This window comes from Lethenteron reissneri, chromosome 32, assembly GCF_015708825.2.
Source record: "Lethenteron reissneri isolate LAM-NWPU_2019-01 chromosome 32, ASM1570882v1, whole genome shotgun sequence".
NCBI lineage: Eukaryota > Metazoa > Chordata > Hyperoartia > Petromyzontiformes > Petromyzontidae > Lethenteron > Lethenteron reissneri.
In genome coordinates, this window is record NC_083810.1 from 5,432,262 (window position 1) to 5,443,176 (window position 10,915).

General features: G+C 47.5%; 1 protein-coding gene across 1 annotated transcript; it reads right to left on the reverse strand.

The window, feature by feature from the left end:
* Positions 1-181: 181 nt before the first annotated feature.
* On the reverse strand, positions 182-10,840 carry LOC133349923 (germ cell nuclear acidic protein-like). The gene is made up of 13 exons (XM_061563798.1): positions 10,446-10,840; positions 9,802-9,885; positions 7,417-7,589; positions 6,812-6,867; positions 6,594-6,709; positions 5,928-6,054; positions 5,338-5,395; positions 4,327-4,772; positions 3,653-3,839; positions 2,882-3,017; positions 2,577-2,715; positions 1,690-1,894; positions 182-945 (listed from the first exon to the last, which is right to left on the reverse strand). The coding sequence occupies exons 1-13, from the start codon at positions 10,590-10,592 to the stop codon at positions 702-704; spliced, it is 2,118 nt and encodes a 705-aa protein (XP_061419782.1). The 5' UTR covers positions 10,593-10,840; the 3' UTR covers positions 182-701.
* Positions 10,841-10,915: the final 75 nt, after the last annotated feature.

Genomic DNA, 10,915 nt, shown 5'->3' on the forward strand with positions numbered 1-10,915 from the left:
AGCCATCACTTAGTCTTTTTGGAGGGAGCCTTTGCCCAGATATTTCAACGGTTTTTTGGACAAAACCACTGCAGAAAGACATTTTTGTAAGCGATCGTAGGATAACCGCTAAACGGAGGAACCATCGACTGCAATTTTGAGAACATTGCTATGCTTCAGTGTATTTAATAAAATACATTCCTCTCAAGTGACTAGTTATCTTTATTTATATTTTAAACGTTAAAAAATAAACTCACAAACCAACACGTTTCCTACCAGCATAATTCAAACATGGCAGTCACCTTCACATAGCTGCTCATTTTCTGTTGAACATTCCTCAACTGGCCAGGCGGCTCATCAGCGGTAGAGCGAGGAGCCCACAATCAGAAGGCAGAGAGTTAAAATCAAGGTGGGGTGGGGGGGAACTCAGTTCATCGTCCCTCTGGCATCGATAAAAATTAGTGCCACTTTGTGAATAAGTCAAGTGGTTGTCTTGTAATCTCACCCCACACTAGAAATGCTAAATTTCCACCAATGGCTCAGGGCTGTAAAAGGGAGAAGAGTACCAATGCCTCAAATCTCATTTGAATCGCTAATCACTGGTTACCCATACATAGTAAACATTCCTCACCCACATTAGAAGGACCCGTATGCTCCCTTCAGTTTGCCAAGTCCCTTGTAGCCCCAACCAAGAGTCTCCTATTTGACAATACCCTGACGACTCATTGCAGCTTGCTCTTAGAGAACTGCTCGCCTAAAATGCGCATGATGTCTGCGTGGCTGCTGTCCGGCCGGGCCGAGCGCGTGGTCCCATACTGTTCCTTCACAAAGCGCGTGAACGGTGTGAGGGCCCTGCTGGCGACGGGTGTGCTGCCCCGGCCTTCGGGAGGCAGCAGCACAAAGCGGCCCTGACACAGCGCGCACACGAACCGCTCCGTGTCCAGCGACTTGCTGTGCCGGCCGATGCTGGGAAGGACGAGGAACGACAGTTAAACGGTGCAGCTTGTACAATAAGTGTGCGGGCAGCATCTACTATTGTTGCGTAATAAAATCCATGATAAAAACCTAAACGTTTCTTCCAAAGTGGATTCTCAACCTCTTTCGTATGGTGCCCCCCTCAGTGAAGAGCACTGATTGCCACCGCCACCCAGAGAGATCACATCTCCATGCCTCTCGTCAACACAGCATTAATGAAACGCTTGTTTCATGTTGCATATTAGTGTTTCGTTCCTGCAACGTGGCACCAAAATTCCCCATTCACATTTAAACTTCCGCCTGCACAGTGGCCTACTCGTCTTCGAATTGTGCCATGGGATCTTGAGCATCCACTATGAACCATATAATGGTTGGCAAAACGTCAGTGATGTCCTGCTAAAATAAGCAGTGAGGCACTGGTGCTCATCTGCTATTTAAAGTCCTGATCCAGTTGTGGAAATTCCACATTCGTATGGCAGAAGTGAGTATATCCATAGGACAACAAATGTTGACATCCCAGAAGCTGAGTCAATCCCTCACGAGAACTTGAACTCGCAATCTTCCAATTGCGAGCTGCCCGCACTCCTGCCAAATCACCTGTTTAATACACCCCGTATTAACCGAGGCGGCCTGCCAAATTCAAAGCACAAATCTCTACAACAAACTTTGAACACGCTACCATAAAAAAAAACCTGTGACATTGTTTAGGAGCCGTGTGCAATGATGCAGTGGCACCTGTTTTTGCAGCGCGTGCACTCGTAGCGGTACTTGAAGGTGATGTTGTAGGTGTGGCAGCGCGACACGGTCGGTAGTTCGGGGTGCACCAGCGTGGCGGTGCGTGCGTACAGCTGCCACAGCCGCCCGTGCCCATCGCGTTGCCCGTTGATGAGCCACGTGGCGGCGTGGCACATCTCGTGCACCAGCGTGTCGCGAAGCCGCTCTGTGCCGTGCATCAAACACATCGACGCCATTGTAACAATTCGTTGTTTTCTCGTCTTTAGTTTTCAAAGTACAGGCACATCCATATCGGTTGCATGTAGCCAATTAGCTTGTGTGCGGATGCCATCGCAGTGAACAATACGCAACATGTTGCTCACAAATGAGATGAAATATTTTCAAGCCATCTGCTCAGCAATTTGTACCGACCTTTTCACCACATGCACATTTGTGATCCGATCGGTTGTTACCTGGGTGTATGGTGGAGCTAACCAGAATCGTGGCAGAGCTATGCTGTAAAGAGCATGGCCAGACAATTTAGCAACACCAGACACATCCTTGTTCTGCAACTACAGCCTCAGATGTGGACCAAGCAGTTACAGGAGATTATACCACAAGAGTTCGGGCATGATTTGGTTGCACAACATATAACTCAGGTGTGGACACTGCTTGCCATTTATAAAACAGACACGTTAATGAACGGGACTTTGATCAATGTGGCGTGTTCTCTCTACAATAAATCACTAATAAACACATGTTTTCCTCGCATTAATTTACATTGGATAATTATATTTACGAGAGTTAACGTGACCCTCCGCTACAGAGCGAATGCATTACCGCGTTCAAACCCAGTTGGAAAGCATTAAGAAACCTTCTGTAGGTCGCATCTCACAAGCTTGCAGTACCGGCATTGTCGCACACTTTGACGGAAAGCTCGATGCGTGCGTAGGGTTGGCAAGCCGGTCCAGGCCCCTTTCCCATCACACAGTAGCCAGCTGTCTTGCGCATCTTGTTGTTCCACAGCAGCTCCATGTTGTTTGGCAGCTGGTATTTTGCACAAACAAGTGGCCAGAAGGCATGGATTCAGCATTGATACTGTATACAGGTCTTTTTAACTTAACCGGTCAGTCACTGCCAGTTGTTCATACATTACAGAAAACTGTCATTTCAATTTGAACGTTTTAGTTTCCAACAGCATGGTCCACCAGACCTTATTTTTAAAGACGGTTTCATTGTAGAATTTGTAGAGCGACGCCGTAAGCTGGGCCTTGCATTTCTTGAAGTTGCGAACGTAGTGGCACGAAGGACTCGACAGCTCTGCCAAGAAGCAGCCGGGCACTGCACACCTGGGGGGCAACCGCACACACGCACAGCCACACACACGCACAGCCGCACACACGCACAGCCGCACACACGCACAGCCGCACACACGCACAGCCGCACACACGCAAGCACATTCACGACGGGAGGTTTCTCGGCCATCGCAGTGATCACACCTTCCCATACCAACATGGCAGGGTGGTGGCGCAGTGGTTCCACTTATTCCTCACATCAAGAACCTTTATTTAGACTGGAGGATTCCAATGAGTTGTGAAGCTTTTTCCCTCCGGTGCCTCTTTTGTGTGGAGGTTGAATGTTCTCCCCCTGTTCTGCAGAGTGTAACTGACTAAATATTAACTCCGCTCTCTGATAGCTCACCACGAAGCTCCAGTCTGCAAGCAGCATGTGCTGTCGGGAGCCAGGGGGGGCCATAAACAACAAAGTTTATGCAAACTGTCGAAGCTATAAAAGCTGGTAAAAAAATACAGGACTCAGACCCAAGGCAATTCACGAGTTGGCAGTGTGACATTTAAGCCTTGTGGCAGAGTGCTCCGCCCAGTGGAGGAAATAGAAAGACAGTAGGTTCTGCCAGGCTGAAGCGGATGTCCACCAACTTGCAAAACACACCCAGGGTAATGCACGCATGCGGTTGTGATGATACCTGGTGCTGCAAACGTCATTAGACTGGGAGGGAACGCTGGCGATGGGCTTGCCGAGCTCCAAGTCCGAACCAGACTTGACGCGATTGCTTCGAGGCAATGGTGGAGGCTGCCTTGGGGTAGCTGGAAGTTGCGGAGTGATGATTTGTGCAGGTGGCTCCTGTCCCCACAATGGCACCGAAGGCAGGCCTAGCAACACCACAAACCACTTATTTTACAGACAGCAGCACACACGCACCATTATTACCACGACCGCACACAGACAAATACTGCACTATCTGCCCACCCAGCAAGAGTTGCAGTTGTGCTGATTAAATAAAATCATTAAGGTGCTGTGTGTTTCACAGGCAGTCTGTAGTAGTCCTCAGTAGAACCGATGTTGCTGTGTAATACCAATTGAGTATTTTGCAGGTAAATTTAATAATTTGGCAAATCTGGACGGCACCAGTACACAATGATCAGCTCTTTTTCGAATGACACCACGGGACCTTAAACGTCCACCGTGGAGCAGACGGCACCTACTATTTCATGGTTAATACCCCGCAATAGTGACCAGGGTGGTCACAGCAAGGGGCAAATGCATTGCCGCTGGGCCACGTCACCACCCCACATATGGCGGTCTACATGCATGTAGCCGTTTATTAAAGGTTCCCACAGGTCGAGGGACAACAGAAACCTTGTTTTGCCATGGAGGGTGTGGTAGGCTTGTTCTTCATCCCTGGCTTTTTGGAATTGCTCTTGCGGACTCTGTCTATGAGGCTCTCAAACTCATCATCAAATTCGTCGAAGTCGGCCAGGCTCCTTTTGGAGGCTTGGGCAGTGGTGGGCGGCGGTGCAGGGACAGCGGGAAGGGGCTCCGATTCTCTCTGTGGCCGATCGAGCGTCGTGGAGTTGGTGGTGCCGCTCCCCACCGACAGGGAGACGCTACGAGCCCGCAACGGAGGTACGCAGGGTTCAGGTTCAGGGTTAGGTTTCTTGTTGGCAACTCTTCTGGAGCCCAGGACCCCCTGGTGCAAGGCCGCCGGCTGTGAATGGGTCCTCCGCTTTGAGAGCATGGGTCTCGCTCGCGCCGACTTGAAATCATCTTCGTCCAAGTCGCTGACAGAGCTGATTACAACAGCTCTGCAAGCACACAAGCACATCTCCACTTATGACTCTTATATGACGACCATGGTTACTGTTAGCTTTCGTGACTGCAGGGATTCATCTTCTTGGTTCTTTCGGTAAAGTCACGTAGAATGGAAATAATAAAGTAATAATAAAAATGGGTAATTTTTATTATTTTATTATTTAAAACATAGTGTTTTATTTTTATTATTTTATTATTTCCATTCTACGTGGCTTTACCGAAAGAATGTTTTATTTTTATTATTTTATTATTTCCATTCTACGTGACTTTACCGAAAGAACCAAGAAGACACCACACTTCTCTTTCTGCTTCTTTCCTTGCCCTGCTACACATTTGAATTGTCTTCTATTGTCTTTTCCCAAGCACTCATAACCTTGACACTTTTATCTATGGCAAATGTAATAGTGCTGCTTGTTAAAGGCCACTTGGCTTTTTGAGCCTATGCTCAGAAACTGTTTAGAAACAAATTCAACCGTTTCACTTTTAACCGAGGACTGTGAATAAGATTTTGTATTTAAGAGTGTAAACTAAGGTCTCAATTATAGCATTAACTCTTACCTGGAAATGGACTTCAAAGGAGTTTTGCTTTTCAAAGGAGTTTTCATCTTAAGGAGAACTAAAATATAAAATCACACAATATAGTCACAACACTCATTGAACATTTGCGCCCAGCATGTTAATGTGAAATTAAATGTTCTTGCCACCTTAAACATTCGTGATTGACAAGTTTGGGGTGACGTGGCGACATGTTTCCGCTCATCCAGAATTGCGAAGTGTGGCATTCTCTCCAGCCTATGAAGCAAAACCTGACCGAATAATTGACTCCATCTCAAATTGACTAAAAACATGGCAAGTACACTCAAGTTCTGAGGCTCATGGAAATGCATTAAGTGCCTCAACAGCAGGGATTACCATGATACACAGCAGGTAGATAATGCAATGTTACAATGTTGTTGCGCTGCTCGGAATGGATCCCGGTGTTTGTGGATGGCTTGTGCCAATAGCATTAGGCATTTGTTCAGCTCGCCACACTTTTCCGATAGACCGGAACATTTGTTTTTACATGGCAAACCCATTTTTGTCTTATCTTCCAAAATAGTTCCACACAAAAACGTGACGTGAAGAGTGTTCCACGTAAGTCGACTTACAGGTCTCAAATTCATTATCGTCATCGGAGGAATCAAAGCAGCCTTTGGGCTGTGGAGGTTGGGGCCCGGTGAGGCCTGGCTCCTTCCTCCCCATGGCAGCCGGAGATACCTTGCCATGCCCAGCAGCCTGCAACAACGTGCTACATTAGTAACGCTCCCATGGCATAACAAATGTCTCAAACTACAGGAACACACAGGAGGAAAATGGGAGTGACTGAGTAAGGGAGAGAAAATAGGTGCTCAGCTCTTTTGTATAGTTTGCCTGAGCCAGTGGTGGAAATTCCTCATTCCAGTAGCGGGGAAAAGTCTATCCCATAGGAAAACCACCGTTGACTTCCCCACAAAATACTATTTTATTGACCCTGGAGGTATGGATGGGTTGAGTCAAGGGTCCAACCATGATTTTAACTTGGAACTTTGCGATTGCGGGCAGTTCGCTGTACAGCTGAGCCACCTGCATTGTCTTGCCGTGGTCTTGGATTGTTGCTTTGCTACCTTGCCCAACTTGCTTAACTTTTCTCTATCTCACTCTTGTATCCTTGTATTTTTCTGTTGATGTAAATTGCTGACCCACCACTACTTAGACATCTGTTAAAGAGCTTCACAGCTCAGATTCCTCCAGTATGAAGATTCTGATTCTCATTGCTGTAACGTTGGCATCCTGACCTCTTTGGCTGCGATTCCTGCTCCTTGCACGGCTTTATCTGTACTGCTGCTGCTCTCGATGTGACCTCTCCACAACTGCGCTCCCTGGCTTAGGCCCCCGCAGCCCTGCATGCAGACTGACGAAGCAGCACACACCCCCGCAGAAAGTGAAGCCATCGCACCGTGCAGCGAATAATACTCATGGCGCCTCATGGGCAGCAGCAGCATCAGTTACTCACATGAAGGCAGCTCATCTTCACTCGAGTCATCAGACGAAATGGACCGTCCTTGCGCTCTGTGGATTAGAACGTGTACCGACGAGTTAAGAGGTGTAAAGCTAAATGCTTTGTCAAGATAAGGGTGACCGCGCACAACTGACAATATAAGAATTAAGAAAAAAGAGGAATCCGATGAAGATATGAAGCTCTTTTTACCAGCGCAGATAAGCGAGTTACATCGACAAACAAAAAAACGAAAAAAAACCACAAAAATATAAACACATAAACGTATAAAAGTACAAATTACACAAGTACATATATTCCTGCTGATCTGTCAACACCAAATGCAAGCTTGGGCAAAGCAGCAAAACAACTATCCAAGACCATTCTAGATTTGAGGCTTTCGTGACTGCAAGGATTCATATTCTTAGGTTTTTTCAGTAAAGTCACATAGGTAAAACATTAAAATTAATAAAAGTAAAATAAAATAAAAATCACGACGTTTCGGAGGCAACACAAGACAATACAGCCCCTCAATTACATTGCACATAACAATGTTACTATCGCTACATGGGTAAGGTTCATAGATACAAGTCACATTTGCAAACGTTGGTGCTGCATTCTACCTGCTGGGCTGTGGGCTCCACCCATTCTCCTTCCCCTCCTTGCGACCCCCATCCACTGGACCCATGCCCTTGGCGCCACCTCCCGATGGGCCCTGCAGCCGCCGATTCCTCCGGTCGCTCAGGGAGAGCGCCGGCCTAGGCGAAGGGAGACACGGGGTCCCTGTGCCTCCATCCTGTAGTACAGCATGAAGCGAATTGGATTCATTTTAAGAGTTATTCCAAATGTTATATGTCGATATGTGTATGGAACAAGGGAATGGGTTAACCCATGACACGCTTCTCATAAAGGACACGGAAATGATACGGCCCATATTAGTGGTCACTGGGAGAGCAAAATTGGAGGAAACTAGAGCAGCCACGTTGAGATGAGACGCGAGATCTTTTGTCAAGGATGATTTCTCTCGATATTTTAGGCAGACCCGCACTGTGTGGAGCAAAGCCCAATGAGAGGCTTAAGAGGTGGAAAAGGTGGGGTCATCAGGGACCGTGAGGCCGCGCTAGAATTTAAGAGGGCCTGCTTGTCTTCTGGACGCCCAAAGACTCATTCCACAATCCTGCTAGAAAGGGCTGCCACAGGTGCCAAGTCCTCGTTACGGAGACAGTGCCCCAAGAATTCAAGCTTTCAAGGAAGTTGTCACTGCCCTTCTGCGTGGACTCGCAGCAGAGCAGTGGAGATTGCAAAACATGAGTGTCGATTTGTTGTCCTGCATAGATATGCTTTTTATTAAACGATTTTATTATCGTGTTGATTCCAGTTGTTCAAGGTTTTTGTTTTAATACGTGAGATAAGCGGCTATTGTGGCAGTGTACATCCTCCTCGTCCATCAGACCCTCACCCACCCAGTGCTGCAAATGAATCCACTCCGTGAGAAAGCACGATCAGAGAAACAGCACTCCGCTACACATGTGGGACGGAGTACAGATTTGGACAATTCCTGAGCTGCTTCAGTGGCCAAGTGCTGTCCTACCCCTCCCCCTCCACCACTGCTGCCCCCCGTAACCTTCTATCCAGTTTAACACGTAGGCTTTCATGACAAATATCCATAAGAGCTTATTTTGGGTTAGATCGTGAAAATTCTAATGTGTCGTTAAACCCACCACCACTCGACACAGCCAATTAGTAACGTTTGGTCATGTAAGCAAAACATGCCAATTCGTTACTAGTTCAGCACTATCAGTGTGTTGGAGAGTGAACCCACAACATTTACAATTCGCGTACCGTCGCGTTTCACCAGTAATTACAACCAGCCTCATCAGGCGACAGCCAGAGTTGTGGAGGAATCCTCCTGTTTCGGTATTAAATAGAGGGGATACATATGGTGCCAGTTTAATGTCTTCATATAAATTACAATGAATGTCTATTATTGGTTGGGTTATTCAAAGTTAATCTACAAACAGTTCTATGAAATGAGACCTTTTTGCCAGCATCAAAGTATGAAAAAATTATAGGTTTTACACTTTCTGACAATAAGACAGGTGTTAAGATGTCCCATTTTGTAGCTGCTCACCCGTAGCTATAAATGCTCTGATAGTGCATTAGCTTCAATCAGTTTAAATACAATGCATACACTATATCAGAGCATGTTTGTTTGCATGTTCATCATAAGCAGTGCGTGTGGTTAATGCAGTGCTTGATTCCTTGCAAATGGTTTCGATTTGGTATTTGAATATCTTAACACCTTCAGATTCATTGCCAGAAAGGTTGAGACCTATTCTTGTTTTTTCATACTTTGATACTGGAAAAAGGTCCCATTTCGTAGCTGCTCACCCGGGAGCTATAAACACTTTAATAGTGCATTGTCTTTGCGCCGTTCGCCTTTAGGCGTTCTCTGTTCTGACACTGGTGAGACTGGCCCATAAAAAATGCTGTCTCTGGTGTCGACCAATCAGTTTCAAATACAATGCTAACATAATTATCAGAGCATGTTTGTTTACATGTTCACCACAAGCAGTGTGCGTGGTTAATTTCTTGCAAATTGTTTCTATTTGGTGTTTAAAACATCTTAAAACACCTCCCGTATTATTGACACAAAGGGTAAACACATATCCTTATACCATTGGAACCTCATTTGCCAGTAGCAAAATATGATAATAGTTGTTTTACCCTTTCATCTGGCAACAAAACTGACACCTTTTTTTACAAGGAGTCATGTTTGCATTGACCACAATACCTGCGGTCGGAATGCAAACAAAAAACCCAACTCTGATAATGTATGCACTGTCCTTGAAATTGATTTGTTCCACACCCGAGACAGCTTTCCTTAGAGCCTAGTCTCACATGGTGAACCAGATGATGCCAAAAGGCACGTTATTTTTTTCATACATTTCCATCCCTGCCCATTCACGAACCCCACACCAACCCCCCTACCCCCACGTTGTCCTCACCGAGTTGGGGCTCAGGCTCGCGAGTTCCAGGCGTCTTTGAACTCGTGCAAGCAGCGACTCCGGATCCAGCAGTCCTGCCATGGTCTGTGGCACAGCAGAGAGGCGTGCAAGCATCCTCGGTCATCTCGGGGGGCCACGATTACTCTCACTGCTGGACGGAGCCAAGCCCGGCCAGCCACCCCCCACTAGCCACGGCGTGGCCCGCAATCATTCAACGCCGCCTCGGTGCAACAAATCGACACCGGCCCACGTTGACGCAGCATTCGTTTCGTATGCTTTGCGACGAGCACCTGTTTGTTGTTTGAAAATAACGAGCGTGTGGAATATAGTAATATGTTTTTTACCCTTTCATCTGGTACAAGAACTGACACCTTTAAACAAGGGATCGTGTTTGCAATAACCACAACACAAGCAGTCAAAATGCAAACAGAGAGCGTGTGAAATTTTACCCAACACATTCAACGAGAAAAACACACGAAAGAAACGAGTGTATTACAAACCAAAAACGCGACGCTACTTGGAATCTCGACAGTTACCATTTAGTAATCAATCTTTAACACGAGGGCACCCCATTTTTAAATGCACCACATCTCACCGCGCGCCAGCCGCGGGGTGTAAAAACGAGTGCAACAGTTGCCACCAACCTGTATTCTTCTCTGCACGCCTTTGTTTCCCCCACGAGTCGCCCACGTTGCCACCACCACCACCCACGTTGCCACCACCACCACTGCTACTACTGCCTTAAGGGCCCCGCGCCACTTTGATTTGACTGGCGGCAGCGCGGCTCCCATTGGCTCCCGCCGAGCCACCGTGACCCCCCCCCCCCCCCCCGATAATGCGCGGCCGTTGGGTTCGCGCAACCGCCGCGCTGATTGGCTGCCGGGTTGTTGTAGCGCCGCCTCATTCTCAACCTTCTCACTGTTCGACGAAGCCCCGCCCCATAGGGGGAGGAGCTTCGCCCAATAGAAAGCGGCCCGCCCAATGGTAAAGGCGCCCCCAACCAATGGGAGGCGCCCTCCCCCCCCCCCCCCAGCTGTTCCGGCAGAGACCCCGCCTTTTCCGGCGGAGACCCAGTCCACTTCGCCGTTTCCGGTGTAAGCTCCGCACTTTCCGC